General features: G+C 43.9%; 6 protein-coding genes; 3 read left to right on the forward strand and 3 right to left on the reverse strand.

Annotated features, from left to right (window-relative positions):
• Window positions 1–1,154: 1,154 nt before the first annotated feature.
• FFUJ_14696 (related to C.carbonum toxD protein) lies at window positions 1,155–2,228 on the forward strand (the record flags this gene model as incomplete). The annotated part of the gene is made up of 1 exon (XM_023576658.1): window positions 1,155–2,228. One exon carries the CDS (start codon window positions 1,155–1,157, stop codon window positions 2,226–2,228), a length of 1,074 nt encoding a protein of 357 aa, XP_023429786.1.
• Window positions 2,229–2,636: 408 nt separating this feature from the next.
• Window positions 2,637–4,476, forward strand: FFUJ_14697 (related to MFS multidrug transporter; the record flags this gene model as incomplete). XM_023576659.1 has 3 exons in its annotated part: window positions 2,637–2,801; window positions 2,891–3,317; window positions 3,368–4,476. The coding sequence occupies 3 exons, from the start codon at window positions 2,637–2,639 to the stop codon at window positions 4,474–4,476; spliced, it is 1,701 nt and encodes a 566-aa protein (XP_023429787.1).
• Window positions 4,477–5,423: 947 nt separating this feature from the next.
• Window positions 5,424–7,004, reverse strand: FFUJ_14698 (related to n-alkane-inducible cytochrome P450; the record flags this gene model as incomplete). The annotated part of the gene is made up of 1 exon (XM_023576660.1): window positions 5,424–7,004. One exon carries the CDS (start codon window positions 7,002–7,004, stop codon window positions 5,424–5,426), a length of 1,581 nt encoding a protein of 526 aa, XP_023429788.1.
• Window positions 7,005–10,155: 3,151 nt separating this feature from the next.
• FFUJ_14699 (uncharacterized protein) lies at window positions 10,156–11,251 on the forward strand (the record flags this gene model as incomplete). XM_023576662.1 has 3 exons in its annotated part: window positions 10,156–10,513; window positions 10,572–10,831; window positions 10,904–11,251. 3 exons carry the CDS (start codon window positions 10,156–10,158, stop codon window positions 11,249–11,251), a joined length of 966 nt encoding a protein of 321 aa, XP_023429789.1.
• Window positions 11,252–11,753: 502 nt separating this feature from the next.
• FFUJ_14700 (uncharacterized protein) lies at window positions 11,754–12,116 on the reverse strand (the record flags this gene model as incomplete). XM_023576663.1 has 2 exons in its annotated part: window positions 11,754–12,015; window positions 12,082–12,116. The coding sequence occupies 2 exons, from the start codon at window positions 12,114–12,116 to the stop codon at window positions 11,754–11,756; spliced, it is 297 nt and encodes a 98-aa protein (XP_023430012.1).
• Window positions 12,117–12,669: 553 nt separating this feature from the next.
• On the reverse strand, window positions 12,670–14,153 carry FFUJ_14701 (uncharacterized protein; the record flags this gene model as incomplete). XM_023576664.1 has 3 exons in its annotated part: window positions 12,670–13,639; window positions 13,691–13,927; window positions 13,972–14,153. The coding sequence occupies 3 exons, from the start codon at window positions 14,151–14,153 to the stop codon at window positions 12,670–12,672; spliced, it is 1,389 nt and encodes a 462-aa protein (XP_023430027.1).
• Between the last annotated feature and the right edge of the window lie 300 nt (window positions 14,154–14,453).

Raw genomic sequence — 14,453 nt, forward strand, 5'->3', positions numbered from 1 at the left:
AGCCTCTCCACTCCGCCTTCGCAGCCGCTCTCACTTACCGGATGAACAGTTCCTCTCCCGGTCCCGATAATCCTCTTGCCATGCTCGGCTACCGGCTCGAAACTCTTGGGATTCAGCCCCCAGTGTGCAGGATATCAAGGTCCATTGTAACTCTGCAGCGGTAAGCTTATCAAAGAAAGCGGAGAAGATTTGGTCATTTGGATTGGCATATCGATTATTGGTGATCAATGTTGCAGAAGGATTGTGGTGAAGTTTCAGGAGTGGTGTCTTGGTGAGATACTTTGAAATGAAGTATAGAGATGTTTCGCAATAATGATACGATTATTGGTGGAATAGGATCTGTGGAGTGCTGATGTGATGCGACGGATGAGCAAGGTTCATGCAGGTGTTTGTCATATCAATGGATTGCATGAGTGAATCAGGATGAGGGAGACAATGGTCTGACATCTGAAAAGCCAAGATGTGTTATTATGAAGCCGCTGACCTGCATATCGTAAGCGTAGTCAGTAGACTGTATTGAATTGGGTGTTATAGCAGGTGTTAGTTAAAAGAACCAATTATACACCCCTATTTAGGACTATATCTTATAATACGTGCCTTAATAGGGCTATTTTAAATATTTATAATAATAAGTATTATAGGTAATAAGGAATATGTTTAAAGGCTTAGTTAACATATATAAGTAGTATTCTTTTATATACTCAGCTGTTAAGGTATTAAAATAGAATTACCTTTTAAGAAAAGTTATAAATATTATGATTAATAATTAATATTCTTTTATCGTAACCCTTTATAAGCCTTTTCAGTATAGTATATAATCTCACGCCCAGAAGCAAGCCGTCCCACATATGATAGCAAGGTTTATCCATAGCTACCCGCCATGCATCATACCACTCGCCCAACTCGCCATTCACGCACACGTTCTCCATCTCAACTCCAGCATTCAGCTCCTTCGGATGCAACAGTCATCTGCCAAGAGTAGCCAAGATATCAATCTAGATTCCTTCTTTAGTCAAACCTGGTTTCTTCCTTAAGTGGTGTGACATAAACACCAACCTGCATACGAGTTACCAGGATGTGACATTAAAGCAAGTTAAATAGAGCGTCTATTTCGACTCTTTGATGACAGGGCCCAAGCAGGCAACGAGAAAACTATGGAGCCAATCACCATTCCCAAGACGCAGCGTGCTCTTATCGGCACTGAGCGTGATACCCTCGAACTGACAGACGCCGCACCGGTTCCTACCCCTGGCAAGGGATGGGTACTGGTCAAGAACGTGGCGGTGGGCCTCAACCCCATCGACACTAAGCTTACAAGCGGATATACGGTTCATGGAGCAATTGGTGGCTTTGACTGCTCTGGTAAAGTCATCGCCCTCGGCCCCGATGCCTCAGACAGTCCTCTCAAAATAGGCGATGAGGTTGGAATCATGGTGCTTGGCATGAACCGGTCGATGCCGGACGTGGGAGCGTATTCCCAGTACACTCTGGCTCAGGAGGATTTCATCCTTCGCAAGCCACCCGGGTACTCCCTTGCTGACATGGCGTCTCTCGGCACTGTCTTCATGGCTGCAGGCCTAGCCATGAGGCGGCTCGAGCTCCCCGGGACACCCCTGCAGCCCTCACCAACACCCCACTACGTGCTGGTCTACGGGGGTGGGACAGCAACAGGCACCATCTTCTGCCAGTTGACGCGACTGGCGGGTCTCCTGCCAATTGCTGTATGCTCCCCCAACAGCAACGAGCTCGCCAAGAAGTCCCAAGCCGTTGAGTGCTTTGACTATCGCGAACCCGACGCTTCCGTGGACGCAATCAAGAAGCTCACCAAGAACGGGCTCAAGTACGCGTTTGACTGCATTGGCTCGGTTGACTCTGCGCGCTTCTGCTTCCGAGCAATCGGCCGAATGGGTGGGCACTACGAGACGGTGCATGTCCCCCACGAAGCCATCACGCGAACGAGGAAGACGGTTAAGTCGGGATTTACGTATGGGCTTGAGATGGCGGGGTTGGACATTGACATGCCGCCGCCTCACGGGCGGCCTGGCAATCCCGAGCTGAGAAAGTTTGGTGTCGATCTTGCGCGGATGCTGGAGGGATTGCTCCGCGATGGTAAAATCGTTCCGCATCCTGTCCAGGTGAGGGAGGGTGGATTGGAGGGCGCCCTACAGGGCTTAGAGGAGATCAAGGCGGGGACCGTTAGGGGCCATAAGCTGGTTTACTTGCTCTAGACAGCGGTGATCGAGGCACTTGGACACGGTAGTTAGCGAGATAGTGAAAGTATTATTATTGAACGTCATTTCGTAATTCTGCCTTTGTATACGCCATGTCATATCATGATACAGTGTCACATCTCATGTTGCTTTTTACTTCTTGAAGGAATGCTCTACCCTGCAACTGATCAGACCACTTTCATGATCCCTGCTCCACAGATGTTGGTTGGTCGATACCCAATTTACGTCAGGATAATCGGTGTCTTTCTTGGTTCCGTGTCAGATTTCGCGTATTGAGTTCTTTTTCCTTTTCGGAAACAATTTCCATGTTTCTTAGTCCCGCGGACTTTACAGATCGACCATTGATCTTTTGTCGTCGCGCAGCCACCGTGGTCACCTCGACTGTGTCACATACAGCGCTTGACAATGAAGTTTCTGAAACGAAACAAGCCTCCAAACGAGGATGAACATCATGTTGTTCATGATGCGAGAGCTACTGCGGAGGAAGAGGCTGCCATTGACTACCCTCACGGCATGAAGCTCGCCCTTATCATGACCTCTGCTTATCTGAGCATGTTTTTAGTTGCCCTAGTATGCGATGCCCTTCCCCAGGTTATCCTAATTGCTCGCAAAAATCACAGCACTTCAATCGGATTTGCTAATAGATCAATTGTCTACAGGACCGACTCATCGTCTCGACCGCCATCCCAAAAATCACAGACGAGTTTCGCGCCGTCGCCGATGTCGGCTGGTATGCATCCGCATACTTCATGACAACATGCGCATTTCAGCTCATGTTTGGCCGACTATACACATTCTTCAGCGTCAAGATCATCTTTCTCATCAGCATCTTGATCTTTGAAGTTGGCTCGGCTGTCTGCGGCGCGGCGCCATCTTCTACGGCGCTCATTGTCGGTCGCGCAATTGCTGGCGTTGGGAGTGCTGGGATTTATGCTGGCGCTGTCATAGTCACGGTGTACTGCATCCCACTGGAGAAGAGAACGCCATATCAGGCTGTCGTCGCTGCGATCTTTGGCGTCACCAGCGTGTTAGGCCCTCTGCTTGGAGGTGCCTTTACTGACTCCAGCGCGACGTGGAGATGGTGCTGTAAGTTCAACTGCCTTCAAGAAATGGATGGTTGCTAATGGAATAATGAGTCTATATCAACTTACCCATCGGAGCTGTTGCTGCTGCCCTCCTCGCATTTTTGCTCCAAGTCCCCGATCGCGCAACTGCTCGTCTTCCCCTGAAAGAAAAACTCCTTCGTCTCGATGGCCCAGGATGCGTTATGCTTCTCGGCGGTATCATTAGCCTCCTCACTGCTCTTCGATGGGGTGGCACAAAGTACCCTTGGTCCAACGGTCGCATCATCGCGCTCTTTGTTGTTACTGGCGTCTGTCTTATTGCTTTTGTCGTGATCCAGATCCTGTTTCCAAACCATGCAACCGTCCCGCCGCATATTTTCACTCAGCGCAGTATCGCAGCCTCATCCTTCTCGATGTTCTGCACTGGAGCTACAATGATGACAACGTTGTACTACCTTCCCATCTGGTTCCAAGCTATCAAGGGCGTCAGCGCTGTTCAATCAGGTATCCGCCTTCTGCCCACTGTCATCGCTCAAGTCATCGCGTCATTCGTCAGTGCTGGCGGGGTACAGACTATCGGACAATACATGCCCTTCATGCTTGTTGGCAATGCCATCATGTGTGTCGGTACAGGTCTTCTTACTCTACTCAAAGTGCATACGAGCAGTGGCGAGTGGATCGGCTACCAGATACCATACGGCTTCGGTTTAGGCATCACACTTCAAATCCCTCTGATTGCATCACAGACTGTACTGCCCTTGGAAGACGTCCCAACGGGCACTTCAGTTCTGATCTTCTGTCAACTCCTCGGGGGTGCCATCTTTGTCAGTGTTGGACAGAACCTCTTCACCAATGAACTGGTGAAAAGGATCAGTGTTATTCCCGGCGTTGATGTATTCAATCTTCAACAAGAGGGAGCTACAAGAATTCTGGATGGTCTGAGCGAAACCACCAAACGGCTTGTTCTGGTAGCTTATAATGCTTCTTTACGGCAAGCTTTCCTTTGTGGACTTATTCTCTCCTGTATAGGCTATCTGGGAGCTGTTTGCATGGAGTGGAGGAGTATCAAGCAGAACAAGCCCAAAGAAGAAGCAACAGGGACTGAGAGCACAGAAACCAAGGAGACAACAGGGGAAGCGGTTGCCGAGAATGCGAACACAAATAGCACCAGTAGAGCATAAGATCAGATACGGAATAGCAGCATTGAATCTCGCATTAGAAAGGAACTCTAGTTTCCAACTCTAGAATATAATTGGAGCGTCATACGCTGTTTACCCAGTATTGAGTGCTTTTCTGCCCGGAGACTTCTTGAGTAGTGTCCACGCTAAACACGTTCTAAACATAAGCTGCATGACTCGAAAAGGGCTACTCGTAGGGCTCCCGAGTAGTGCCCGCGCGCCAAGTTTTCCCGACTCCCCGTTGTATCCCTGTCAATTACGAAATCGAATGCGTCGGCTGAATCCTTCCACCGTTCCCCTACACATTATCTGCCGCGACCTTGCTTCTAGAGTGCCTGTCTGACAGTTTGACAGGGAAAGATCCACATGGCGCCTCCTGTATGGTATTTGGTAAATCCCATGCAGTTTTGTAAGATGTAAGTAAGCACAAAGTCCTGGGCTGCTTGGCGATTGTAACGTTGGTGATGGAACGCCAAGGTGTAATCGCTTGGATCCCACTTTTTACTGCCCGATAACCTTCGGAGGGGATAAACAACAGTTCACAACTTCCAGTCTGACATGCCAATGTTATTGGGATCATTATGCACGTCAGCAGGCCAAGTTCTTGGCTGATAAGCCCCATGAAGCATGAAAGTTGCTAGCATCAAACCAACAGGCAAAAAATACTGACTCCAAGATCGAACGGATTTGTAGCAAGTTCTTCTGAGATTGATTAATTCTTTTGACATACAGGGTAGAGCTTCCAGTTCTTTTTTTCTATCCGTTCGTCAGGTACCAGCTTGCATATGCACCTCACAAAATGTGATAGGCCAAGAACCATAGTATTAGCCAAAAATGGAAGCAGATTCGACGACGCAGTCAATTTCAGGAAACTGTCTCGATAAAAAAGTTCCCAGACAGTCAAACTCTATTTCTTTGGAAGCTACTTCGTCCCCCCCTCTATTTAACAACTACTCTCTGTACACAGCAACCTGACACCCGTTCTTATTCAACTGCCCAATACGGAAAACACCCACAAACGGCGTGGGGTCTCTACACTCCAACCTCTTGTAAGTCTGCGCCATACGAGCAACCATATACCCACACTCATTCATCGTCATCATCTCACCAGGACATCGTCTTGGCCCGGTGTTGTACGGTGTAAGACTCAGCCCCGGGCGCATCTTATCGAAGCGGTCCGGGTTGAACTCCAAGGCGTCATCGCCCCAGTAGTCTGGGTCTTTGTACATGACTGCCTTGTTGATCTGCACAATGTTACCCTTGCGCACGCGCACGGGCTGGTCGCCTTTTGGACCGCCGCCTCGCGGGAGCGTCGTGTCGCGAACTGCGGCGCGGGCGATGAAGAGACCGACAGGGGTGATGCGGTGTGCTTCAGTGAGAACGTTCTGAAGGAGCTTCATGCTGCGAAGACTGTTGAAGTTCAATTCTTTGCCCTTTACTTCTTCTCGCAGTCGCTCCCAAATCTCAGGCTGTCTTGCCAGATTCCACATCACATTGGACAGGAATATCAGAGTAGTCTCGTTGTTGGGAACAAAGAGCAAGCACAGATGAGATCTGACTTCATCGTCATTCGGTAACTCCCGAACCATGTGCCAGCAGACATCCCGTCTCTCCGGCCCAACAGGAAGACCCTTGCTGATGCGCTCCTCGCGCTCTTTGAGTTCCGCACGGGCCTTGGCGATATGCTTATTGACATAACTGTGAATTGTACCAACAACCTTGTACCATGTCTTCCACGGGAAGAGCCAGAGAACGCGGTGCAAGAGAAGGCGAATTCGTGCATATGCCAAACCAGTGATGAAGGCATCAGTGGTCTTATTGGTCTCCTCTTCAGTGACAATATCAGAGTAATCGCCAAAGAGGAACTGAAGATTGAGATTCAATGACCAGGTTCGCAGATGGGGAAACATATCAAAAGTCTCGCCATCAGCAGGAATACCTGCAAAGAACCTTTCGGCAAAAGGTTCCATCCGCTCAGTATTGGCGTACCACTCTCGCATAAAGAATGGTTTGACAAGCGCGCGGGCAAACTCCCAGTCCTTGCCATCGGCACCGACAATACCCTTCTCAGCGAAGGGCTGTCCAGCTTTGCTGTTGTAGCGAATAGGACCGACTTGAAAATCTGCAAGATTGCTGGCCACAGTCTTGAGGTTCTCAGGCTCTATAGTCCAAATCTGACGGCCACCAAGGAAGGTAAGAGCAAAAGTCTTGGGCATCTTGGCGTGCAAGCTGTCCAGCCATGGCACGTAGCGGTTATTCTTCAGAGCTAGTAGCATAGCAATGAAGGCGTCAACACCATAGAATGGATCCCATTGCCAGAGAGTTGGGACGTGGCCGAAGCCCATTGCCTTTTCCTGCTGTCTTTCAGCGACATATTTGATGAAGGATGTGAAGGCAAGGACAGCAACAGTGGAAGATAAGATAACGGGTATGGAGGTGAAGTCAACCCGAGAGGGGATATCAGCAACGAAGCCTGGTATGTCTGTGAAAAGGCCAGGTAAATCGGCGATAAAGCCTGTAGAGTTTGACATGTTGTCTTGTTTTGCTCCTAGTCTGGGACTTGGAAGCGCAGTTTTGTGAAAGTCATTGTGATCCAGGCTCTCCGGTAAAGCTTCACATATGTAATGCCTTATTCACAACTGGTCGTTGATATCGCCTGATTCTCAGAAAGGCTGACTGGAAAAGGTACAAACAGTGAAAGTACCTTTCCCAAGTCTCATGCACGACTATCATCTTCTGATGCACGCAGCTGCCAGGGAAGCGCTGGCGCCCGCTCACTTCACGTCTAGGCGTCTCACCTTTTGCCGCGTCTATCAGCCGTAATCATACCATCTTTACGCAAGCCGAGTATCCTCTGAATCCCATCACAATCCTTCCAACTCTATCAAAACAGTAATCCTTCTGCCTCGCGCAAGACGAATGGCGATTGGCCCTCTTCACGCAGGAACAAATCCTAGTTCTTGGCGCCGTAATCTCGCATGTAAGAATCTGCAACAGACAATGTGCCGTCATGCAAGATTATAAGCGCACGTTGACAACATCAGATCATATGTGTGGATATTGCTAAGCGAGCGTCAGATCATGCTTGCGTTAATCAAAACCTTCCAAGCCCCCCTTGAGTGCCGTCTTGCCGGTAACCCAGAAATGCACAGTCGTGTAACGTGGTTAATAAGCGAGCGCCGCAGACAAGCAAGCGCCGCACTTTTCCCTCCTATATCTAACTTTTTATCTAATTAGATAATTCTTAATAACTAAAAATGCTATAACCTTTAAATAAAGCTAGAACTTTTTTTACATTTTAGGCCCTTTAAAATAATCCTAAACTTAATATTTGATATACTATAAAGAACTATAAAATTAATAAAAGGTAATTATATTACTGCTAAAATAGTATTTAATTATAATATAATTCTATTTTAAATTTATAAAAACTATTTAATTTAAAGGAATAAATAATAGTCTAATTTATTCTTAATTTAGATTTATAAGGATTTCCTTTATAATTATATTTTATAGAAAAAATAGCTAATTCTTTATTAGCTAACTATAATATATTACCTATTAATAAATATTAGGCTTATAACTTTATAAAGTAATAATTAAAGCTAAAGATATATTTATTTTAAAGATATAACTATTAAAGAGCTAAATATAAAGATCTAGCTATTATTTATAGCTAACTTAAGCTTATATAAAATATAATTATAAAGTATAGTATCTATTTAAATAATATCTAGAGCTTTAATAAAATAGGCTTTATAATAGGCCTTATTATAGCTAGAATAGCTATTATAGATTTAAAAATATAAAAAAGGCTAAAATTAATATAGCCTAAAAACCAGAAATAGATTACTATAATCTAGGCAATTAATATAAAAAGTTAAGTAATTATATTATTTATTATTAATATAGATTAATATTACCTTATTAATTAATACTAAAAATATAACCTTTTATTAAATTAAGTTATTATAATAAGCTAAAATAAATAGATAAATAATAAATTAGGTCTTAAGTAATTAAAGTACTTTAATTAATTTATAATTAATTAATTAATTAATCTTTATTATCTTTTAATCCTTAATAATTATAAAAGCCATTACTTAACTAATTTTAAAAGATATTATAAAAAAAATAAAATTATTATACTTTATATATTAGCTTATATATTTTATTTACTTTAGCCTCTTAATATTAAATACTTTAAGTTACTAAAAAAGGCTTATAGCTAAAAAATAAAGTATTTAATTAAATATTTTATAACTTATATTTTTAAGATTAAGTTCTTTTCTGCCTTTTATATTATATTTAAAGCTACCTTTATAAAAAGTAATATCTAAAGGGGTTTTAAAGAAATTAAATTTATTTCTTTTAACTTAAAAACTATAATCTTAAAGCTTAATATATAGCTATAGACCTTAATGCCTTTTAAAAAGGCTATTTAACTATTAATACTATAGGCTTTAAAGACCCTAAAAATAGTAATAAAGGCTTAATTTTAATTTAAATACCTTAAAAGGTAAATTAAAAGGTATTATAGTAGCTCCCTAAAGTCTATTATTAAAGCTTTAAAGTTAGCTATTAAGGCAATAAAGGCAATTATATATAAGATTATCTTATTAAGGGCTAAACTTTATAATCTTTAAGATATAAATAAAATATTAAGCTAATACTATAAGGTAAAAAAGACTAAATTATAAAAAGGAAAGACTATAATTATATAAAAAGTATTATAAGTAATTAATTAAATAGATATTAATATATAAATAATAGCTAAATTATTAAAAAGTAGTAATTAAAAAAGGTTAAAGTAATTAAATAATTAGCACTATAATATATATAGTAAAAATAATTATAATATAAAGATTTATTAAATAGCTTTTAAGTTATTTAGGGAGGAATTTAGTAAGTAAAAGTAAGCCTTTTTAAACTATAGCTTAAGCTTTTAAGCTATAGGTTAAAAAGGCCAAGGAAAGTGCAGCACTTGCTTATCTGCGGCGCTCGCTTATTAACCACGTTATACACATAAGACAGATGCAACCCAAGAAACTGTGGACCGGGTTGTATCAGATATGGGCCGTCCCGCTTGTAAGCCGGGAATGTTGTTTAAGAGAGGGATGAGAGGATAAGGTTATATACACACCTTGAGTTCCAATGCCTGAAAAATAAGGATATAACTTTAAAATAGCAGTATAAAATACATTATCTATATTCTATTAAAGGGGTAAGTATTAATAGGCTTTTTAAACTATTTACTTTATATTATTACTTTAAATATAATTTTATAAATATTTATTACTTATTATCTTTATAAATATTTATTTAAAGTGTAAATTACTTTTTAAAGATAGTTTTTAAGTAGGAAAATAAATTATTAATGTTATGGTTTATATTTTTAAATATTAATATCATATTTAATAGAAGTATTATAAATAAATTACCTAAGTAAGGCTGTTTATATTACTAAGTTACTTGACTTTATTTAGCATTTCAATTAAACTTATTTAATGTATTACCTTTTATATAACTAGATATTAATACCATTACCCATTTACGGCCAAGATCTCTTATCAGGAAGTTTAAGGCCTGTTATACTATAAGAGCTCGCAGCAGAACACCCAACAAATATCCAGTCAGTAGTAAGCCCACTGCCATCATATCATAGATCATTGCATACCCATCATGTCCCAATACGCCGCCACAGCAAGGAACCTCTCTCGAGCCCCTCTTGCAGGAAAGGCCTTCTCCCCTGCCCTCCCAACTCTGGGAAAGGCAGCACCCCCATACCAATCCAAGTGGAAGCGAACAGCACCTGTGCCGCTTTCGGGAGAGAACTTCCTCGATGTTCTGTTCAACCGGACACCTGTCATCAAGCAGCCTGGCTTCCTTGGCCGTGAGGAGTGCTTCGCTCATGAGAAGGCGTTGAGTCATAGGATTGCGCCTTATAGGTATTATACCGGACCTCTTTTGCAGAGGGTTGGGTGTGCGCAGTTTGAGTACCAGGCGCAAGCTGCCGCTGACTTTGAGAATCGCAAGAATGGTTTGTGTGATCAAATTCTCTCTTTTATAAAAAGTGATCTAACATATTTCATCGATAGAAAAGGAAGAGTACTTCAAGGTCGCACAGTCTCTGAGTGGGCTTCATCAAGAGGTTGCAGATCAGACAGGAGTCAATGCCTGGGAGAAAGTCATCGGAACTCTTCGGGCACTGTTACCCGAATATGAGATCGTTCGTGCGTCAGAAGGGCCGGGCAAGACATACTTCTCAGGTAATTTCCGTGCCCTGAACGATTCTACTTGTCTTCACTGCGACTGGACACCGTATGATGCCGCTACTGAGGACTGGATCATCAATCAGGTAAGCCTCCTTGTTCCCGACATGCTCCTTGGATATCTTGAGTAATATCCGTGTAACTAACCTCCTTCTCAGGTCACTCATCAGGCCGTGTTCAACTTGTACATGGCGCCTGTAAAGGGTGGCAGGACCTGGGTTCATGACGTTGAGTGGAGCGAGGAGTGCCTCAACTTTAGAGATCCTGACACTTATGGCTATCGTGATGAGATCATTCATGGCCGGCAGAGTGTCGTAGTCAAGCCGGAGGTTGGCGACCTATGGTTCTTCAACTCAAGGAACATGCATCAGGTTGAGAAAGTTGAGCCGGAGCTTTGTCCTGAGCTTGGTCTACCGTACAGACCACGACTATGTCTCAGTAGCTTCATTGGACTTCTACCTGAGCACAAGACTGGAGGCCGTCCTCGATTGATATTGTGGTCGTGAAGTCGCGACGTCTGGGAGTTGGTTAGAGATGTAGATGGCGTTGATGGTAATCAATTATTAGACCGTTCTAAATAACGCAAAAAACCATTCTGACGGGTCAATAATATGCTTCGAAGTTGAAGATATTTGCCTGATAGTAGCCCTTATGGCTACTAAAGAACGTATACTTCTACTCTTGTATGGCCTAAACCCTAATGATTCAGTACTCAGACTCAGGACCCACTTCGAAATTGTCAACTTCTTTCAATGCCTCCTTCATCTTAGCACAGATCCGACTGGAATCTTCAATCCCAACACTGGTCCGGATGATATGTTTCGGAATGCCGGAGTCTTTGATGCTTTCCTGCTCATCATGTGCTATCAGCTGGACAAAAGGAATTGCAAGAGTGAAGTTGGTTCCGAAGCTTGGGCCTTTGTGAACATCCAAATGGTCGTAAAAGTGTTCAGCAGTTCCCCGGTTGCGAAATACCACACTGAAGACATTGCCATGACCTCCAGTTTGTCAGCGGCGCCTTTCGTAGTTCGTGTATTCTAGGCCGCGGAAGCGAGATGGATGGTTGACGCGAGCAACTGCACGGTGACTGGCGAAAACACGTAGGACATTCACAGTATTTTGGTTGGCTTTCCGCACCCTTTCAACCAGGTTGATCGAGTTGTCTCTGAGGACGGAAATGTCCTGGGGGAAACACGATACATTTCCATATCGACTTCGCATGGCGTCGTGCAGCTCCGCATAGTGACGAGAATTTGGATTGATAATGACGCTATATTAGGGTATGTGTCAGCAGTCAGTGCCATCAAGCCTAAATGTTTTGTATGGCAGCACACACCTTCCTCCTGTCACGTTTGCTGCTCCGCTAAACATCTTGGTTAAACTCGTCGTAATGATATCGACAAATGGCAGGAGGTCTGTGATAGGGTTGTGGGGTCAAAAAGAGGCTTCAGCCTCAAGGCCACGAAGTGAAAGAACACAAAAAAAAAAAAAAAAACATACGGTCAAAATAGTCGTCGCCCTCACTGTTGCCTACGATCTTGCTTTTGGCTGAATGCTAGATATACTGATGACTGACTGCAACAGGCCCTCTCCTGTCGCCTGTGTGACTGTGACCAGAAATAGTTCTATGGAGAAAAGAACTTCTGACATTGAGACAAAGCACTAAAATAAACTGATGCAGATGCTTACTAGGATAAGACTAAACTTGCTTAAGCCTTTATGTCACTGGAAAACCCGTTCTTGAATGTGTCCTGCCTCTCGGTCCTATCACAGAATTTGAGAACAGGAACACAGTTCCTTTCAATGATTCATGGCCATTATAGAGGACAAAATTGAAAGCTCACAGTGATTCGCTAGTTATGGTGGTTTATCCCGCGATATTCCTATATAGATCTTTGACAATAATTTGCGGTACCACTCAGTACTAGAATGAGTGATCAACAAACCGAATAACCTTTCGCCCAGTCCCACTCAGCTCAAATCCCAGAGCATCATTGACAAATGTGACTTTGAATCTGTGCTCATTCGAAATACTGACATCAAGACAGGCCTTCAGCCGGGCCAAAAGGGTCTGCAAATGCGCTGTATCCCCCGAGCTCTGGCCGCCCAGCAGACGAATCTCCAACGAAATTTCTTGAGACGGTTGCATCTTGTCTAGTATCACCTGCCACAGGAGAACTCCCGATTGAGGGTTAGATAAGATAGTATTCAGCTTGTCGAATTGAAAGTCGCATCCATCCCACATGAAACTGAAGCGATGGTCGCGGCCCTGTAGGCGAAGAATGCGGCAATGAGGCGCATCATGTTTGGCAAGCCGACCAACAGATTTTTGTGGCAAAGAATGAAGGGAACCGATGTCGCCAGTTATGTAACGTATCACAGGGTGGCGCAGACGTGTCAGCACCGTTTGTGCAATGACACCTGTTTCTCCGTCTGGCAGTGGTTCAGGGATCTCGTCGCTCTCACTCTCCGCGCAAGATAGAGGGAGGACCTCAATGATTGTCATCCGCGTATCGATAATGAAATCATTATGGTTAGATTGGGGGTCAAAATCGACGAGAAAGGGACTGCTAGCTCCATAAGGCCCAGCTTCTGCACTACCAAGTATAGAGTATATGGCGACCGGGGCAAGCACCTTGTAGATTTGGATTCTCTGCATTAAAGAAAGCCCTTCAGACGTATAGATCACTTTTGTGATCTTGATCTTATTCTTTATGTCCGGAATGGTCGATATCTGATGAACAATCGATATGATCTGACTGCTGTCGCCGGCGAGGACATTGACGTTAAAGTCTTGCAAGATCTGTACCACAGTAGCAGGCGGACATTGGTGGCCAGCGGCTAGCACAGAAGCCCCGGCATTTTCCATAATCTCCAGTGTAAGATCAAGCGATCTAAGAGGTTGTTAGTGGTGATGGATCTTTGATGGCAGCGCTTTTGCAAACCTGTACAAACTGCCGCCGTGATGGGTCGACAGGACCCAGTCTCCACATTCAATGATGCCGGTTTTCTTGAGAAACTCGCCGAAGAGGGCCCTATGCCGACGGTTCTTAAGCACATCTGTTGCAAAGAACAGAGGCTTTGATACGCCTCCTCCTCCACCCGTAACGCTGGTGTAGACATTGTGGCGATACGTGTTCCTCGCGTCGGTGTCATTGATCAGCCGTTCAATTACGGTATATCTGATGCCATCAAATACTGCCTATGAAGTGAATGACAAACTTACAAATCGCTTCTCCGAAGCAATGGCCATGACTTTAAGTCAGGCCGTTCGTACTTCGATGCTGCTTTCTCTCTTGCATCCTGAATGGTCTTATCGTCTGGTGGGTACTGAGTAGAGCAGTAGAAAGGGTGTATTCGTGCAATAGCAAGCACGTCTGCCAATGAATATGCCGGGCTGGGGGACATCCTGAACTTCAGCACCGAGTACCAACTGTTTGTGTCAAGGTAGTATCCGTAGCCGGTTCCCGACCGAATTATAAAATTGCTTAACCATGAGAAGCATTCTAGTCTTTTTTCACCTTGCATACAGTGAACAAGAAGTTTGGTAACGTCGGCTGAAGTTGCCTCAGTAGCCCGTGTATCGTTGCCGTGGCTTGAGCTGTCAAATGTCTCGGAAGAATCCCTGCCCGAGACACGGCTGAGTCCATATATCTTTCGCATTCTGCTCAGACATGGAGCCCGAAAACCACTAAATTAAGGCATTTT

The sequence above is a fragment of the Fusarium fujikuroi genome, chromosome FFUJ_chr04 (assembly GCF_900079805.1).
Source record: "Fusarium fujikuroi IMI 58289 draft genome, chromosome FFUJ_chr04".
Taxonomy (NCBI): Eukaryota; Fungi; Ascomycota; class Sordariomycetes; order Hypocreales; family Nectriaceae; genus Fusarium; species Fusarium fujikuroi.